The following is an 18,086-nucleotide window of genomic DNA, read 5'->3' as shown; positions in this document are numbered from 1 at the left end:
GCTGGTGTCCGCACGTAATGTGTGCGTGCGCTTTACCCCTCCCGTCATTTGTCCCCACGTGCACAGTTAGAAACCTTTTTTTTTAAAATTTGTTTTATTGAGTTAGATTGTACTTTCGGCAAAGCATTGTGGAATGGGAGGCACATGAGTAAAAGGTGAGCTACTGGATACACACTTCTAGAGTCAACATGAACTACATCCTGGGAAGTGAAATGTCTTATTTGTAGATTTAACGTTGTGGTGTCAGAGTCCCTTTGAATGTTAACTATTCACATCAAGTAATGAGCAGTACAAGCACAATATCTCCACTTGGTGGTGCTATAAGCTTTTAGGCTTGGTCATTTTACTAACTAGCTAACTCTGGAATGACAGCTTAACTTTCAATGCGGTACCTTACTAGCATTAAAGATGTTAAGACATGATTAAGACATGATGTGGAACGCTGGTCAGAGATATCAGTCACAACTGTGTGTGTGTGTGTGTGTGTGTGTGTGGGTGGGTCTGTCGGCGCTCTACTCCGGCTTGGGCTGCAGCTTGTTCTTCTCGGGCTCAAAGAAGCTTTCAACAATGGCGTCAACCAAGTCGTCCAGCTCCTTCTTCAGGTGCGTCACGTCACTGTTAGAGGACGCAAAGAGTCAAAGGGGGAAACAAAAGAGGCCAATCAACGGTGTCCAGGTGACATTTAGAGCTAAAACAATTAGCTGACCTACAGAAAAGTACCCGGCAATGTTCAAGTAAAAACAAATGTAACAATTCTTCACGCCAGCTTCACCAAGGTGAGAATATCATTTGAGTTTGACTAACATCACATGTAAATCCTTCAACTTGGGTTTTACTGTGGGAAATTGTAAGCTTAATATTTTCACACATTTTATAGTTTAAATGATGGACAATCAAAGTAATCATTAGCTGAAGACGTTTGTCACTTCCCTGGCCTGGTCTCTACGGCGACCTACCTGTTGCCAGGAGCAGCACAGAGTTCAGTGTAGTATTTGATTTTTGGCTCCGTGCCACTGGTCCTCATGGTGGCCACACCCCCGTTGGAGAAGGTGAAGGTGATCATCTGACTGGAGCTGGAGGTGGGAAGGACCTGGGACACCAGAGAGGAAGGAGGGATGGATGGGAAAACATCAGCAGAAAGGAAACTATTGTTTGGAAGGACAGCTAGAGGGAAGTTCTCCATCAACACACACATGTGCGTACAATATCAATAGTGGGGCAACGGATCACAAAATCATGGGTCGGGTCGGATCGTATCACGGTTTTGGGTCACAAGTCGGACCAGCAAAAAAAAAAAAAGCAACTATGATTTTAAGAGATAACCGATCAGGTTTTTTGCCGCCGGAACGGATTGCCGATCTTCACTGAGCCATATCGGCCGATACAGATTGTTTTTGTGGTTTTGTTAAAGCAGCTTTTTCTTTTGAACTATTGACTCAAAAACTTATTTCAACCGCCCCAAAATCAGTGTTAATAAGACAATTAGCAAACAGTTGCTAATTGTCTTATTTATTGAACCAGGTAAAACCAATTGAAAATCTCTTTTTTGATAACTTGTCTTTCGCGATGGAGCAGCATTATCATTTATTGGGAGTCGTGTTTGTAACATGTGGGTCCACTTACAGCCTTGTTACCGGGCTGGTTGCTGTCGTAGCCGGTGGTCAGGTCTCGTACAGCAGAGATGGAGAAGCGGCCGCATTCAGTGGGATACGAGTCCTTCTGGCCGCCGTAGCTGCGCAGGCGGTCGAACAAGCTGCGGATCACATCCTGGTCGTGGCAGATGAAGTAGGAGTTCTTGCTGATGTGGTGGCCGTACCTGTAGAGAGAGAGACAGAGCTCAAGTCTGCAGTATCTTACAAAGACAAATCAAAGACAGACGAGTGTAATTTAAACATGCTTACTCTTCATAGATGGCAGTGACTTGTTGAGAAAGGCTTGAGCTTTTCGTGGCCAGATAGGAAATCATCTCTCCTGCTATGGCTGCAGCACTCACTCCATCCTTGTCCAATACAGAGGGACTGCACATGTACCCTGAAACAGACACAGACACACACACACACACTTTCAGTTCATCCCCAGTGTGCATAAACCTCCAGCTGCTGTCGGTCACTTGCTTCTATTACTAACAGTGGGTGCAAAGGCATGCGATTCCAATTACAGGATCACAATCATGTTATATGGGAATGTACTAAAGTATGTGATGTATGCGTTGATCTGTCGTATTAACATCAAGCGACCTTCAACCAAGGTCCTCAGTTGACACCACTGATATTTTCATGCCTTCTGATATTAATGGTTGATGTGTTCATTTAACTAGTAACTGTACGACATAGTTACAAAACCAGTGACACTTCAGAAGACATTTGCTGCTACATGTGTGAGAGGAAGCGTCTGAAGAAGTTGAAGAGAGCTGGCTTATTGCTCTGAAACAAAGAACGCAACGTTTTGACCCTTCGCTAAGCCCCGCCTCCCACTGCTTCTCCATCAAGCTGTCAGAGCTGCGTTACCATGGAGCCCACACTGTCACTAATTGCATTTGATGAGAAAAAAAAATATATATATATATATAAATTTCAGAGAGAAACAATTGCAGTCTAAGGAGCAGAGCCAGATGGTTGTCGGAACCCTGGTCAGAGCTGGCCGATGCTACGCTGTGATTGGCCAGTCTGCGTTCGAGGGAGGGACTAGGCAAAGGGTCAAATTGTGGCCCAAACAGTAGAAAATGTTGAAGGATATACTGCTTATACTAAGAGTAGGGCTGGGCGATATGGGGGAAAAGTCAAATATCACAATATTTTTGACCAATTACTGAGATCTCAATATTTTAACGATATTGTACGGTTGCCTATTGGTGCATTCACAAAATATTTACACAATGAGATTTTTGATTAATATTCATCAGTAATGTGGATATAATAAAGGCAAAAAACAACAAAGACAAGGGGCCTCCAATCCTACATCCCACGCTGAGACACATGTAGCAGGACAGAGTGAGGACACGAAGACAGACTACACGAGAAACTGCATATTTATTGCACCTAACAAACTTTGCCATTCTACATGTTTTAATTTAAAGTGTGCATTGACTTCTATGTGTACTCCTCTTCTGCAGTTTCTATTATCAAGTAAGGTCAGTCAACGCCTCACCCAAGTTTATATCTTGGCCGTCAGCTGACCCTAGATACATGTACATCAGGTGACTACTTACTGATCAAATCAACGTACTTTGTGACATCGTGGAGGATCGTTAATCAGAGCATTAATCAGAACCACTTTCCTATGATTATGCCCGTGGACAACGTGTGTGCGTGCATACCTATGGCCTCCTCAAAGGCAAACAGAACAGTCTTGCCCTGGTCCAAAAGGTCTCTGGCTCGGTTTCCCATCCACTTGAACCCCGTCAGTGTTTCCTGTCCAAACAGCGTCAACAGTAGACGTCAAATGTGATTTGAAATAATAACTACAAGCAACACTTGCAATGGTGAAGAAGCCTCCCAATAATAGAGTGCATTTAACTGTATCATTAGCATCCATTGGCCACATTTATTTCCAACTTTCTCTTAAAGTGTTCTTGCTGAAAGCATTTCATGAGACCCTGAAATACAGGAACATGTTTTTACAGCTGTCTTCCTGTTGCAGTAAAACACACGTTTGGACACAAATCACAGCCTTGGACTTGACGAGCGTCACCTCAAAGTGGAAGCCTTCCTTGAGAGCGATGGCGCGCAGTATCTTGGAGGAGACGGTGCTGGACAGCATGTAGAGGTTTTTCACCGCAGCAGCGTCACAGTTCTGCCCTTTCCAGCAGCGGAACATCCACCAGCCAAGCAACGCCCCCAACTCGTTACCAGTGAACACTCGCCACTGTCCACTGACACAGAGAGAGACGGACGTTACGTAACAAACAACCGTTTATACCAGCAGACTGTGTTATTCAAAGCATTTCCTCTGTGAGGAGTTCACAATCTGCTGTTGCGCAAAAATGACCCAGGATGGCTTTTTAAGGGCGATACTGATATTTCTGGACTGTATATTCTTGGCCATGTGGAGGTGGCTTTAAAATCGCTACTGAGACAAAGATGTAGGGACATAACACTTTCAAAACATGCAACTGAACAGGGAAATTAATGAATAATTAAATGCGAAAATATTTAATATTCACAACATTTCACAGGGATTTTGGTGGCTAGTTATTTCCAAACACCTGGTTCTAATTTTTTGTTTTTGGTGAACCCACTTTACATAAACATTCTTAATCATCTCAATCAGAGGTTTACAACATTTCAAACTCTTCTCAAAGGGGTGTGACATCCTTGCACTTGTAGAACATGAGGACAAAGAACATTGTTGTTTAAAAAATTTTTTGTGTAATGCGTTGAATTGAAAACAGCTCCAATGACAACAAAATGTTAGGTTTTTTTTATACATTCTCTTATTTTTATGCTAAGATTTTCCTCTAATCTATCACAATAATATGAAATACTGAGATAATGACACTTTCATATTGGCACACGTCAACTGACCCTCTCTTCATTTACATCAGACGAATACTTTTAGGCAGATAGGAAGGTAACCACTGATGAACTGTTGAAGGATGGAGCATCAACACTGACCTCTCCTGCTTCTCAGCAATGGCCAGTCGATCAGCATCAGGGTCGTTCGCCAACACAACAGTGGCCCCTTCCCTGTCTGCCAGTGCAAATGACAGTGTCTGCAACACACACACACACACACACACACACACACACATTGCACCTTCAACCAAAAACACACCGTCTATACGTGACCGCATGTGATGTGAATGTCCGCAACATACCAGCACTCCCTCTCCTTCCTCGGGGTTGGGATATTTCACCGTGGGGAATTCCGGGTCTGGATCTTTCTGTTCCTCTACAGCGTATGGAGGGTGAAGGTCGAAGGCCTTGAAAGCTGACTGGACAAATGTGTGGCCAACGCCGTGCACAGATGTATGCACAATTTTCACCTCTGACCTCTTGTTTATGTCCCTGTGAGGAAAGAAGCCAGTCAAAACATTCATTTTTCTTTATGCGTCTTTGTTTTTCCTTATTTAAACTCTAGTATATTTTGTGTGTGTGTGTGTGTGTGTCCTAGTATGGCCTACAGTGGTATTTCATACATGCATTTCAGATGTCAAGCAGCAAAACATTACAATCATCAATGGAAAACAGTTTCCTCGTTCTAAGCCTCGAGTCAAGCCTCCCTCAGGTTTCTAAAATGTAAGTTGCTGCTCAGTCGGTAGTTCTCTATGAAGCACCTGTGATGACAGTGTTTCTGGATGGCTTTGAAGTATTCCGTGTGGATGTCCTGGTAGGGATCTTTGAGCAGGAGGCTCTTCAGGGCCTCCTCTGCGCTCCAGGACTCTGGCCAGGGCTCCAGGTTCTCCTCTATGGCCTTGGAGATACCTCGGTCATGAGGAGACACGATCTGGGCTCCGTTCGCCCAGTACACCTGAGACACAGACCGAGCAGCGGAGGACCGAGTCAGCAGATAGAACCAGGAATGAGGACCGTAACTAGCTATTGCTTTCAATATCGATAAATCTGCCAATTCTTTCTCATTTATTGATTTTTTAAATTAATTTAATGTTTTTCTACATAATGTGAGAACATTTAAAAAAGGACATAATCATTTCCTGCAGTCAAATGTATGTGACGTATTCAAATTGCTTGTTTTGTCCAATCAACAGTCAAAACCAAACTCAGTTCACTATCCATCTATCTATATATATATATAGTGAACTGAGTTTGGTATATATATATATATACACACAACATATAAGACAAATAAAACAGGAACTCACAAGTATGTCAGTAAGTAAGCAAGCAAACAGAATAGCAAGTAAGTAAGTAAACAAGAAAGAAAGTAAGCAAGAAAATAAGTAAATAGGTAATTAAGCAGGCAAACAAAATAGCAAGAAAGTACGCAAACAAGAAAGTAAGTAAGTAAGCAGACAAACAAACAAGCAAGTAAGCAAGCAAGAAGGTAAGAAAGTTACTAAGCAAAATAGCACGCTGTGAGCAAGCATGTAAGTAAGTAGGTAAGTAAAAGCCGTCACCTTGTAGCCATTGTCCTGTTTGGGGTTGTGAGAGGCGGTCACCATGATACCAGCACACAGACCCAGTTGTGAGACTGTGAACGGCTGCAGGGAGCAGGACAGAAATATGTCACTTTTCCAATATACTCAAAGATCATACCAGACGTTGCCGTATACTGTATAAAACACAGTATAATGTATAAAACACAATGTGAGAGAAAAAAAGAAAATGTTGACAGTTGTATATAACCAGTCCTTGAAGAACAATTTTACAGCGGTCATTTCAGTATGTTTTTGCTACAAGTTATCTTGGACTGGAGGTTAGTGTGTCACTTCAGTAAAACATCTATGTGCTGTGCTTCTTTTCCCCTCCTGTTAGTGGAAACATAACCTCTGCTGTGCTGCCCACATACCTTCTCCACCATAAACACATCGACTTATTTATTGTAAACTAGTTGCTGCAGGACATGCATGGGGACATTAAATACAGGTGAAAATCTGGAAATAACTAATAAACTTTTTCACAATCTGTGTATTTGTCAGACAAAAAAAAGACCATCATGAGGTGTCTGACTCAGTGTCCCCACAACTACACAAACAAATGAGCAGTGTAAAGTTAGAGTGATGGGAGCGGCCGACAGTAGTCCTGACTGGTCCTAGTTTGTGGCTGCGGGTCATTCTGTGTTTAAAATTACCAAATTCATTCATACCTAAATAGTTGTGTGATCATTGTCAGGCTGCAATAGGAATAGGAATCAATAGGAATATTAGGGTTGTACAGAATAGTTGCAGATAAAGATCAGGCTACACTTAAGCTATTAGCATTACACTGTTTGTAGAATTAGATTCCATTGGTGGCTGTGGGATTGTTTCCGACTCCTGATCCAAACATTTACAATAACTACTAATAAAGTCAAAATGTATTGAAAGAAAGGATAGTTGAATAATTTCCAAAATGTACATTTTTTTATATATGAAGAAATGTTCTGCTGACTGCGGTCAGATAACAGTTTGCCGTCCCGCTTACCGCACACAAAGGGAGGCACACACCTGTATTAACCGGATGATCTAGCAGCAATCTAACAGCCCCATAAACTACCTTTATATAGCCACAATAAGAAAAAATCTAGTTTTTTAGGGTGACTATGTCATAAAACATGACGATGTCATGAAATATGCTGATGTCATGAAATATGATGACAGACATTTGATGTTTCATTTGAAAATGTCAGAAAATAGAAGCTTATGTAAAAAAGAATATCTTGTGTGGTTTCTGCATGTTTAGTGTGGACATAAAGTCAGGTGAATGGTCACAAGTTTTAAACTGAGCATTAGCTGGTGAATCCTATGTGCATTATGCAACCGGCGGTATACAAAGGGGAAGTGTACTTTTTGAATGGAATTTCCCTTTAGCTTCTGTGCCACTGTCACCTGCTCCACCAGCAAACTGATCCGACTTGAACAACTTGTTTTTTAAATCACAAATTTGCCCGACAAATGTGATATGAAGCATGTTTAAAATTGTAAGCAGTAAAATGATACTTCTGTTTAAAGACATTGTGACTGCAATATGATATTATTTATATCTATATATAAAGAAGTTTAAGATATTACCACAAATGGTGTTGGGGTTATGTCACAGAAAAGGTGGACCGGCACCCCTCGGCTGATGAACACAGCTGCAGCCAGGCTGGCGAAGCGCTTGCTGTTGCCCCCGCTGGGCGGGTGGGCACGGGCGTCGTACCCGATTACCACCCCTCGATCCTTGAAGTTATCAAAAGTCTTCTCCAGGTAGCTACAGAAACCCTGTAAAAGATTTTTTTTTAAATTTGGGGAAATAAGAGAAATCGTGTGTTTAAAATGCAGTGAAGGATATTTCACAGCAGCTCCACTGAGATCCTACAGTGACATGTAACAAGATGTTGGCATGTGAGCTGTGCAGCCAACCACCAGAGAGTTTGGAGTGTCTTCAAACAGCAGAGAGCAAGAATCAATGACGTGCACGCGTGGCTTTGCATGCAAGTTGATGCTTAATGTGTGGTAGCAGTTTATCTGTTCACCGACCTGTGTGGTCTGGATGATAGTGAGCTCGTTCATACAGGACGTGCCGGGGCCCATGGCTGCTCTCAGACCTGCTGTACCAAACTCCATCCTGGAGGAGAAGCATTTCTTCAGAGCCTCCACCGCTCCGTCTCTCACCAGGTCCCGCACCATCGATGCCGTCTTAGGGTTCTGAGGGAGGAAAATCATGCCCACATGTTTTATATACACTTACCTATATTTATCAAAAACTGTAATGTAGCGCTTACAACTGGACATCCTTTTTGCAAAGACATTATGATGATTTCTGATGGAAGATTTAAAGAGAATGTTTATGTCACTTCTTAGGGCTGCCAATTGTTTTGTTTTTTTGTCTGTTATAAAGAGTAGTTTTAGCTGTTTTACTTATGAAAATTAATTTAAAAATGAATTGATCAAAATGTTTGGCAAGATGTTTTAGAACACATCTTTGACGATAACTGCAGTTGAAAATTAGCCGAGTGGCAGAAGTGTTGTTCTGAGTCTGTTGTCTTTATAAAACTAATAGAGTGAAATGAAAATTTGTTAATTTCCCGTCAAATCGTTGATCAATTGTTTCAGCTGTAGTTCAGATTGTGTGCAGTGTCGAGGACGTTTGTTCTCCTGACTGACTTACAAGCAAAGGCAAGACATCTTTGTCAACTATGGTGCATTTCAATTTGACTGAATGAATGTGTCCATTTTCTATATAAAGCATAAACTTAAGACCAAAGAATTAGTCTGGTTGAAGGAAACGTTAAATACAGAACAATTGTGCTCCGCCTGTATTTTCACCAATAAAAAAAAAAAAGTCTGGTTACAAATTGGTGTCATAAATACAGAGAATGGGTCCATGGGTCATATTGAGCAAGCCGCCCTAATGCAATCATGTTGAGACTAATGAACCAGGGTCTCTCTTCCAGTGTGCCCCGATTAGTGGCATCCCATGTCTCGTAAAGACCATGTATGACTCGGTTTGTGTTGGTCAGATGGCCGGATGCATGTTAGCCTGCTTACACATCTGTGTGCTCCTCAACACAGTAGCACATCAGTCTGTATGGAGGAGGACCGTCGTGTGGCACGTGAGGCTTTTATATTTGATTCATGCATTTACAGCACAACATACTGGGACTTTCCTCCATGGTAATTATATAAACATAAAATATATAAAGGTAACCTCCATTGAAGAACTGCTCCATTGAAGAACTAAGTACAACTTCCTGAACTGACTTTATAGGTCAAACTAAAAATGAATTGACAATAATGATTGGTCTGGAAGGGGATAATAAACAGTGACACTATATTCTCATGAATTAACATAGCTAGTTCTTTAAAATGTCTTTATAGCAATCATTAAGAAATTACAGATCTGTAAAATACAGCATTATAACGTAGCACAATAAAGTTTAGCTAATTGACCAAGAGCTAACAATGAAGCAGCAGCTAACGTTGTGTGTAGCCTTTCACTGACGCAGCACCTGATGCCACACATTAGTGAACTAGTGAGTGTTATATTTTTAAACAGCTGTTTGGCGTTACCACTAATTATCCGTCGTCGTTTTCCTAATGTTATAAACTACCCTACATTAACACACTGGAAGTTAGCCCAACACTGAATCACGTAACTGTATGTAACGCCAGGTAGACACACTGACCACGGCTCATTAAGCTAGCTCGCTAGCTGTCAGCCTACCTTGTCGTACTGCAGCCACTGGCTGACAGCCTGGTCCAGCATGGTGTCCCCCGTTGAGGACAAACCGCTCTCCATTTCCCTTCTTTGCAGAGCCGAGACGCTGTCAGAAGCTTACTGCTCACGCGGAAGCCTTTGCAGCAAGAAATGCAGCTGTAAAAACGTGACCACTCGCGCTGTCCTAGCGCGCGGGGCGGAGCGACGTAACGCGTCACGAACTTCTCATCTGTTGCATTCACTGGTTGACGCAAAAATCGAAATTACGGATTACGTCGCTGACTGTTTCCAACAGGTGGGAAGTTTAATAACGTAGTTCAGTTATTGCATACATTTAATCAAGTACTGTGTTTACTGCAGTACTTCACTTTATTGTACTTTCACTGTATTATGTCCTTTTTTATGCCACTTAACACTACAGGGTGGCCAACTTTACAATTTAGTTTGGATTGAGAAAGGAAAATTGCCCTCAGTGTTTAGATGGTCATCCTAAACAGTTGAATGTGTCAGCAAAACTCTAGTTTCCCAGTACAGTAATGTACAGGGAAACTACTTCATATTGTATGCAGTCATAGTCAGGAATATTTTGAGCAGAAAATTATTTTTTTATTTACTTTTATTTGGTTTATAAAATGTGAGAAAGATTGTTAAAATGCCAGTCTTCATTCTTTTTGGCCATTACTGGTGGCATTGTGAGCACATAACTTCCCCATGTGATCGTTATGGTGCTGGAACCAAATGATTTTAATGTATCATCAATATAAATTGCATCACAAATGCAATGTAAATAATTATGGGAGTATCTAAAAAAAAACAACTTTTTGAACAGGTTTTATATTAATCACACAACAAACTTCTCTTCCTGAATGAAGGAAATAAGAAGTCACGACAGAGCACACTCAAGTTGTATTTATCGCAGAGACTTCAGGCAGCCAGTATTCATGTTATCAAGGAAACATCTCAACCTCTTTTCTTTAATCATGTTCACTGAATTGATGTAGTGGATGGTTGAAAGGGTGAATACCATCAGTGATGCATTCTATCCAGATCATAACTTCCTGCAGAGTTGCATCAAACATGTTTAATAGAGGTATTTACCGTATGTTCATATATTTAGATCATTTACAAATGTAGTGTAGAAAAAAAGGGCATCTCTTCAGTTCTAAATGAAAAACGGACCATTTCCAAGAGTATTTGGAAAAAAGATCCCCCTTTCTTTGGGAAAGCAGAGGCACTAGGAAATGATCTAATTCTACTTCAAAGATCAGAGTCTGTTTTTAATTCAAATTATGTGAACAACGAAATGAGAGAACATGATAAGGACATAATTTGATCATCTTAAGCATGACTTAATAAACCATTTACTGATAACTGATAAGTTAAGGCAACTAAATAATTCGCCGCTGCCCGTTAGAACTGTGGAGATGACTTAAGACTGAATAAAAGCAGCTTTCTTTCCTCAGCAGACATTTTGACTCCTCATAGTAGGAAAATCACAAGTGGAAATAACATTGAAAGGATAGCTTCACAATTTTTCTTAAATCCCTCCTGTTCATACTGGACATTAAAAGATCCAAAATAGGTCATTTTGAGCAAAAGTGTATTCAGAAGTTTCAAATCAAGTAGATATCTTTCAAAGTTACGTACTTTTTAGTACTGAATTATGTGTCCCAGTAAGGCCCCGACAGCGTGACAGTGAGTCGGTCGTGCACGACGCCAGGACCCTGAAACATTCAGCCTTCATTCATTTCATTATTTACGTCTATGCTTTTCCTACTGTGTCAAAACGTCTTCAGTAATAAAAAAAAGAAAGAAAGTCCGATGAACCCCTCAAAGCAGCACTGGCATCTCCAACTAAGACCTGAGTCGGCAAAATGTCTGAGACATCCCGAAACGTCATGAACGCAAGCTTTGTGTACGGGTTCTGCAGACGCCTCCGCCTCACACGAACCGCCGCTATCTGCTATGTTTCTTCTGTTTCCTCTGTTTGATGATGAACAGGTTCTCATCCGTCGGGTGTACATCTGCGCGGTTCTTCGCTTTTTGACGATTCTTCTTGTTCTTCTTCCCCTTCTGCTGCTTCGACGCCGAACCCTGCATCTCTCCGGTCACAGTCCAACGGAGACGGTCCGGCCTGCCCTCTCTGTGCACTTCTGATGGCGCTGAAGGAGCGTGCTTCCTGTTCTTCGCCCTCTTCCTCGTCTTCTGTATATCCTTGCCTTTGCCTCCACCTCTGGGAAAGTCCTCCGCTTCATCCACGAAGACTTTAGCTGCTGGGAGAGGGTCTTTGGAGGTGGGAACCGGTCTCTTGGGTTTCCACGTTTTCACATTGCTTTCTTGTTGCTTGTGCTTATTGTTCTTTTTGGTTTTGGGCGCTGCGGCCCCGAAGACGTCGCTGTCCTTAAAAAAGAGGTGGTTGGGTTTGTGGGTGTTGGGGCTCTGGCGAGGCGTGTGGTTCGCCTGGTGGTAGCTGTTGTGATAGCCGACTTTCTGTTTCTTCTTTGGCGGTCCTGGAGTGAGAGGGGTCTGAGAGCTGGCCAGAAGAAAGCCGCTTTTCTTCAGTTCTGGGGGGAGACGGAGGCAAAAAGGCTTTCGTTATTTATTTGGTCATGAAAAGTCAAGTTTGACAAAAGCCGTGTGGATATTTAACCCGACTCTGGTCATGTTTTTATCTCCGCATAAAGCTACATTAAACAATGTAAAATCATAACAGCATAGCAGTGTGAACCATCAGCTCTGCTGTGCTGTGATTCAAGTAGAGGATCACTATCGTTACCATTTACTCATCACGTACATCTGTTTGAGTGAACTCAACAGTTTAGCGTTTAATTTTTTAAAATAACTGTCAAGAAAATGTAATCTTTTGTCTTCCCACCCCATCAAACTTTGTGTACGGTTTGACCCCTAATGAGTGGTGGAAAGTAATTAAGTACATTTACTCAAGTACTGTACTTGAGTAAAGTTTTATGCAACTTCTACTCCACTACATTTCAGTTGGAACCTTTTTTTTACTGCGCTACATTTATCCGACAGCTGCAGTTACTAGTTCCTTTCCAAAGAGATTTTTACAATAAAGCACAGATTAGAGAAAAATAAAAAAATACATATATAAATTTGTCTAACATCGCTTTGCTATTCTTCTTTTCTGTCCCATTAATAACCTCACGATTGGACTACATTACCAAACAGTACATACTGTCTAGCTAAAAAGGTACGAATGCCGCTTACACACTGATTAACAATCTAACAAAGTCATAAATAATAACAAATAATAAATGAATAAAGTACTTTTTACTTTTAATACTTTAAAGTTCCCCTCGGGACACGTTTTAAGTATGTAAGAACACTCTGCTATGATAAACATTTTGTTTAACATGGTTAAAAAGTTCATTCTGAAATTGTTCTCCACGTTTGACTCAGATAAAAAGTCTGCACCAGAATGGGCGACTAGCAGACGTATCACAATGGTAAACGTAGATAGCATCTTTTGTTTGTTTATGCCGCTTGTTAGCTTGTAGCTGGCAGTGGCTGACACAGCGTTAGTGGTTGTAAAACATACAATAATATCTAGTGAGATGATCCAGGGTCTGGTTTACGTCCAAAAACTGCACAACCCTACTGTGTTTGCTGTCAAAACGTTTCACTTTGCTCATGACAACTCCCACACTCTGCTCTCACAGGTCCTCTCTGCGCTGGAGGTTTCAGTCTTGTGGCTCAGACTTCTTCCTCTTTGACATGTGTTGCCGTTTTTTGCGTACCAGACATCGGCTTTTGATTTTGTGATGTACCGAATCTAGCTTGAGTACGTTTTGAATCAGATTTTTAGGGAAGCGCACAGACATTCCCCCGTTCAGTAGAGGAATGTGGCACTTCTCCAGCGACAGACTTTGTTACAGATAAAAGTCAGCATAGTCGAGGTCAAACACATTTTGAGTGGGTACTTTTACTGAAGTACAACAAAGTGTTTTTATCTTGCAATGGAGTATTTTTACATTCATGTATTGGTACTTTGACTTGAGCAAATGTAAATACTTCTTCCACAACTGCCCCCTAACAAACCCTTCAGCTTTATATAGTGGCAGAAGGCCAGAGGTCAGAGAGATGTCGTAATAAAGACGAGCAGATGGAGCGTTTGTGTGACTCACCTTTAACCTTCGACACGATCCACTTTTCTCTGCTTCCGACGTCCTTCTTCGTGTCGTAGAGGTTGATGAACGGGGTGCTGGGATACATCCCGTTGTACATCCTCTGCCATTTACACGCCTGAGGGAAAACACACAAATGCATGACGCCATGTGTACACACACACACACACACAAAAGTCACATACAAAGACGACAAAAACAGATGTGTTGTATTGTATTAAAAACAATATGAGTCACAAAGTCAAACTGCAAAGGAGAGGCAGAGGTTAAGCTGTAATAGAAAATCCCTACATTACACTACATTCATTCTGTAGTGTGTGATGTCATTGTGAACAATATCCATGGAGCTAACTTTATCTTTCTACTTTACCTTTTTGCATATATATATATATATATATATATATATATATATGCATATATTTGCCTTTATCTTAATAGTGGATGGTAGACAGGACACTAGAATTATGGGGACCGTAATGAATCCCAACGCCACCAGGAAACAATGTCACCGATGAGTTAACACGTTTAAGTTATGCACACTTGGGAGACATTCCCATGAGAAAATGAGATCAGGCGATAGAAAAAGATAGACGCCTGACAAAGGTTCATGAAAACATCGAACAAACTCAGTGCCGACGGTGTGTGGGAATGGGAATTTCAACATTTTTTCTTCACATTTGGCATAACGAGTCTACAAGTTGAACCCAAATGAGCAAAACTGAGGAAACAGCTCTCTTATAGCATGCAAGAATCGAGTGTGTGGTAAGATTCATACTACTTCTGATTTGTAGTGCAACCCATTTAATGTGCCTGGAAATGTTTAACGCCCGTCACCCCGGGGCTTTATTTCATTCTACCTCCTCCTAAAAGCAGTCACATAAAAAAACAGGACAGAGTGAGCTACTCACGTGGCCGAAGTGTCCTCTCCTGGAGCAGTTGTAGCAGTAGACCTGTTGCGTCCGACCCCGGTCCTCGCGGTGCTGCCTCGCGGGAAGACCTGCCTTCGTCTAAGTGCAGAGGCAGAGAGTGAAAAGGGGGCTTATTACAAGAACATTCTTTTCTCTCTATAAAATAAATATGGTGGTGAAACCGTCCATTGGTGTCTCCCTCTTCTCATTCCCATGCTCTCTATTGATACGAGCTGCCGTGTATTGTGCGCTGAATATGGGTGCTGATGTAAACCGGTGATTACTGGGTCTGTAGTTAGAGGCCTGTAATGACCCCGTATGATAAGTAACCGTGTGTGTGTGTGTGTGTTGGACACAGGGTCCCGTCCCCTATGGGCCAGCGTTCTGAAAGCCTTCCATGCTCCAGCGCCCACAGCAAATATACACTGATAAAGAGAGAGCGAGAGAGAGAGAGGAGACACAGGCAGTGTCTCTCACACTCACACACACACACACGCGCACACACACACACACACACACACACACACACACACACACCTAAGGTCCCCCCCCTCATCCCTCTCTCAACCCTGATTCCGAGATTACAAATGATTTGCGTCGTTTCTTAAACATAGCTTAGCTAACCGTCCCCTCCTTTTCTTCTCCTCTCCCTCCTCCCTGCTTCCCTCTCTCCTCCAGCCCCCCCTTCCCGCCTCCTCTCTCCCCCTCTCTCTCTTCTCTCTCTCTTTTCCGCTTGAGTAGTTTTGCGGTAGAAAGGATGAATGCTATTAGAGCATCGCGTCATTATCGGGTCAGGCCGGCCGGGCCCATCTCCATCACAAAGGCCAGGAGATCACAGACCTCTTGCGAGCGAGCGAGCGCGCGCGCACACACACACACCAACAAACACACATGTGCACCCTAAGGAGATCACAGTCCCCGTCTCAAGCGCCCCTTTCCCACCCCTCCACCCCCCTGCCCATTCATCTTTCATGTAAATTGGCTGTAGGTCTCCCTCCGTCTCTTCCCTCCCTGACCTTGGGCTCGCGTTATCTCCGCGTACTCTGATCCAGCACAGACGGAATGAAAGCACCAGAGAGAGAGAGAGAGAGAGAGAGAGAGAGAGAGAGAGAGAGAGAGAAATGAAATCCCCTCCTACTCTCCCATCAACCTGTGATAGTTGTCTTAAAAAACAAACAAAAAAAACCGTGTGTGTGAGGAGTTGTCTGCCTCATACAATATTAATTAACTGAATAAACCTTCATCCCTCTCTCTCTCATTCCCCACTCTCTGTTTCCATCCCGTGCTTCCTATCGGGGGGGGGGGCATCTAAATTGCTAACAGGGCGAAGGGCCGGTGGGATCGTATCGGTTTGGTGTCTTTGCTCTTTCTTTCTCAGGGGCTTTGGAGAAGAGTCCTCAAGAGTCTGGCTGCGCGGGGAAAGTCAATATGACTCGGGCGTATTTTCAGAAGGTTTTTCAAAAGATCATTTATGTTTGAGGCTTAGCTTCGACTCTCCTGGCACCAAGCTAATGTTAGTTGGGTGCCTTTCTTGATGTAAGATTTTGGGATCAACGAAAAGCAAACAACAAATCCGATTTCACTGACTGTGGTTCACTCAGAATTATGATGGTAGTCGACAAGCATCTGTTTGAGTCATGCATCAGTTTTCCAAATGGAAAAAACCTTAAATATCCCTCGACATTAGTTTCTCATTATATTTGAGGAGAGAAGCAGGCTCTGCAGTTGCAAAGTCATCCATTACAGTACTTTACTGTATATTTACAGCACTTGTATAAACAGCTGTTGACGCCATTAAGGAGCTTTTGAAATTATACAATTTTAGAATCACCTGTGAAATGTCACAGGTGATTCTAAAATGTTAATCTTGTAGCAAAAAACCCAAAGGCAGAAATGATTTAACGTTGTAGATCTGAGATCTGATCACTTTTACAATCACATTTACTATTGCTGGAGAGAACCCTGTGGTTTGCAGTCATATGTCTTAAAGACGGATTATGCTTGAAACTAGGTCCAACAACGTTCTTATCCAACCACGTCTGAAGGCAAGTGGAAGTGTTTATAGTGGTTTCAAACAACCTTTAACGACTCTTAAATGAGCAGTGTGTAGGAATTTAGTGGCATCTAGTGGTGAGGTTGTGGATTGGCAACGTTAAAAACAACAACCCGTAAATGGCTTTTGCTAGAGAGCCAGAGTTTGGTTCGTCCGTTCCGGGCTACTGTAGAAGGACGGCGGTGCAACATGGCGAAGGAATTCGTCCCAGGAATGTTGCTTCCTCACCTCCATGCGGCCGACCAATTGCTGCATGAAGCAGTTTTTTTGTCTGACATCTGAAAGGTGTGTATGTGTGCCTTTCTGTTCACCTACATTGCACTTTTAGGGCTACCGTCATGCTTTAAGTTTATGCATAAGACCATCTCTGTATGTCTAGTTTATTTCTTTTTATATTTTTTGTCTTTTGTCCACGCCGGATTAAATTACCTTTTCCTGTTTCTTTTCAGTGTATCCTTTTGTATTATGTGGATGCTGTTTATGACATTTAATCTAGTTAAATTAATCAGTTCTACATCTTTCCTGCTTTCCCCCAAAAAGTGGCTAACCTCTCCATTCATAAACTGGCTTGACAGACTATTCTTAGCATGGGAGTCTGCATTAAAAAAAAACATCTGTGTGTGTTTAACTAACGGGCCTCTGAGTGCAGAGACGGCATGAGAGAGTCTCATCCACTTCCTGCTGATATGACATGGAGAGCTTCTGGAGCTGTTCAGACACTTTGCCAGTCAGACAAAAAAAGGGACTGAAGCTGGAAGAGGACCAACGGTTTAGGATGTGTCTGTGTGTGTAGGAGGGTATTTAAGAAAGGTCCTAAGGGCTTCGCTGGGTGGACACAGACAACCAGCCATCCGTGGCCTCTCATGCATGCACACACACACACACAGTCGCATAACTCTGTCACACACACACACACACACACATACACACACGTGTTTTCCCACAGTTGTCCCCGACGTATAAACTGTGTCTCTCTCTAAGCCCCGCTCTCCTCTGCTCCTTGCCTTAGCTGCTGGTGGCGAAGCCGTGATAATCCTTTGGCCGACACAAAGCTCAGACTGTTACCGACTACAATCTGAAGGAACACACACACACACACACACAGAGTTATCGAACACAATCCGAGAAGCAAACAGGCTTGTGTGTGTATGTGTGAGAGGAGAGAGCGGTCGGGATCTGA

The 18,086-nt window shown here is 42.4% G+C and overlaps 2 protein-coding genes across 2 annotated transcripts in view; both read right to left on the bottom strand.

Annotated features, from left to right (window-relative positions):
• Window positions 1-75: 75 nt before the first annotated feature.
• pgm2 (phosphoglucomutase 2) lies at window positions 76-9,991 on the bottom strand. The gene is made up of 13 exons (XM_076090973.1): window positions 9,807-9,991; window positions 8,120-8,287; window positions 7,670-7,861; window positions 6,077-6,160; window positions 5,276-5,469; window positions 4,817-5,006; window positions 4,614-4,711; window positions 3,691-3,871; window positions 3,317-3,410; window positions 1,902-2,031; window positions 1,624-1,816; window positions 957-1,090; window positions 76-615 (listed from the first exon to the last, which is right to left on the bottom strand). The coding sequence occupies exons 1-13, from the start codon at window positions 9,879-9,881 to the stop codon at window positions 513-515; spliced, it is 1,836 nt and encodes a 611-aa protein (XP_075947088.1). The 5' UTR covers window positions 9,882-9,991; the 3' UTR covers window positions 76-512.
• A 393-nt stretch (window positions 9,992-10,384) lies between these two features.
• zcchc7 (zinc finger, CCHC domain containing 7) overlaps window positions 10,385-18,086 on the bottom strand; it is a 48,213-nt gene continuing 40,511 nt past the window's right edge. Inside the window, exons 8-10 of the mRNA XM_076090972.1 lie at window positions 14,854-14,952; window positions 13,946-14,063; window positions 10,385-12,364 (exon numbers count right to left, since the gene is read on the bottom strand). Of these exons, the coding sequence (XP_075947087.1) occupies window positions 11,757-12,364; window positions 13,946-14,063; window positions 14,854-14,952 (825 nt within the window). The 3' untranslated portion in view covers window positions 10,385-11,756. The remainder of the gene's footprint in view (window positions 12,365-13,945; window positions 14,064-14,853; window positions 14,953-18,086) is intronic.

Source organism: Anarhichas minor, unplaced genomic scaffold (assembly GCF_050575085.1).
Source record: "Anarhichas minor isolate MPS153535 unplaced genomic scaffold, ASM5057508v1 ptg000014l, whole genome shotgun sequence".
NCBI lineage: Eukaryota > Metazoa > Chordata > Actinopteri > Perciformes > Anarhichadidae > Anarhichas > Anarhichas minor.
Note: the sequence above shows the minus strand (reverse complement) of the source record. Positions and strands in the feature narration are given on the sequence as shown.

Coding starts and splice junctions, on each gene's coding strand:
- pgm2 (XM_076090973.1), bottom strand. CDS start 9,881: ATGGAGAGCGGTTTGTCCTCAACGGGGGACACCATGCTGGACCAGGCT. Junction 4,712..4,816: donor AGGAAGGAGAGGGAGTGCTG/GTATGTTGCGGA, acceptor TGTGTGTTGCAG/ACACTGTCATTTGCACTGGC. Junction 3,411..3,690: donor AGGAAGGCTTCCACTTTGAG/GTGACGCTCGTC, acceptor CTGTTTGGACAG/GAAACACTGACGGGGTTCAA.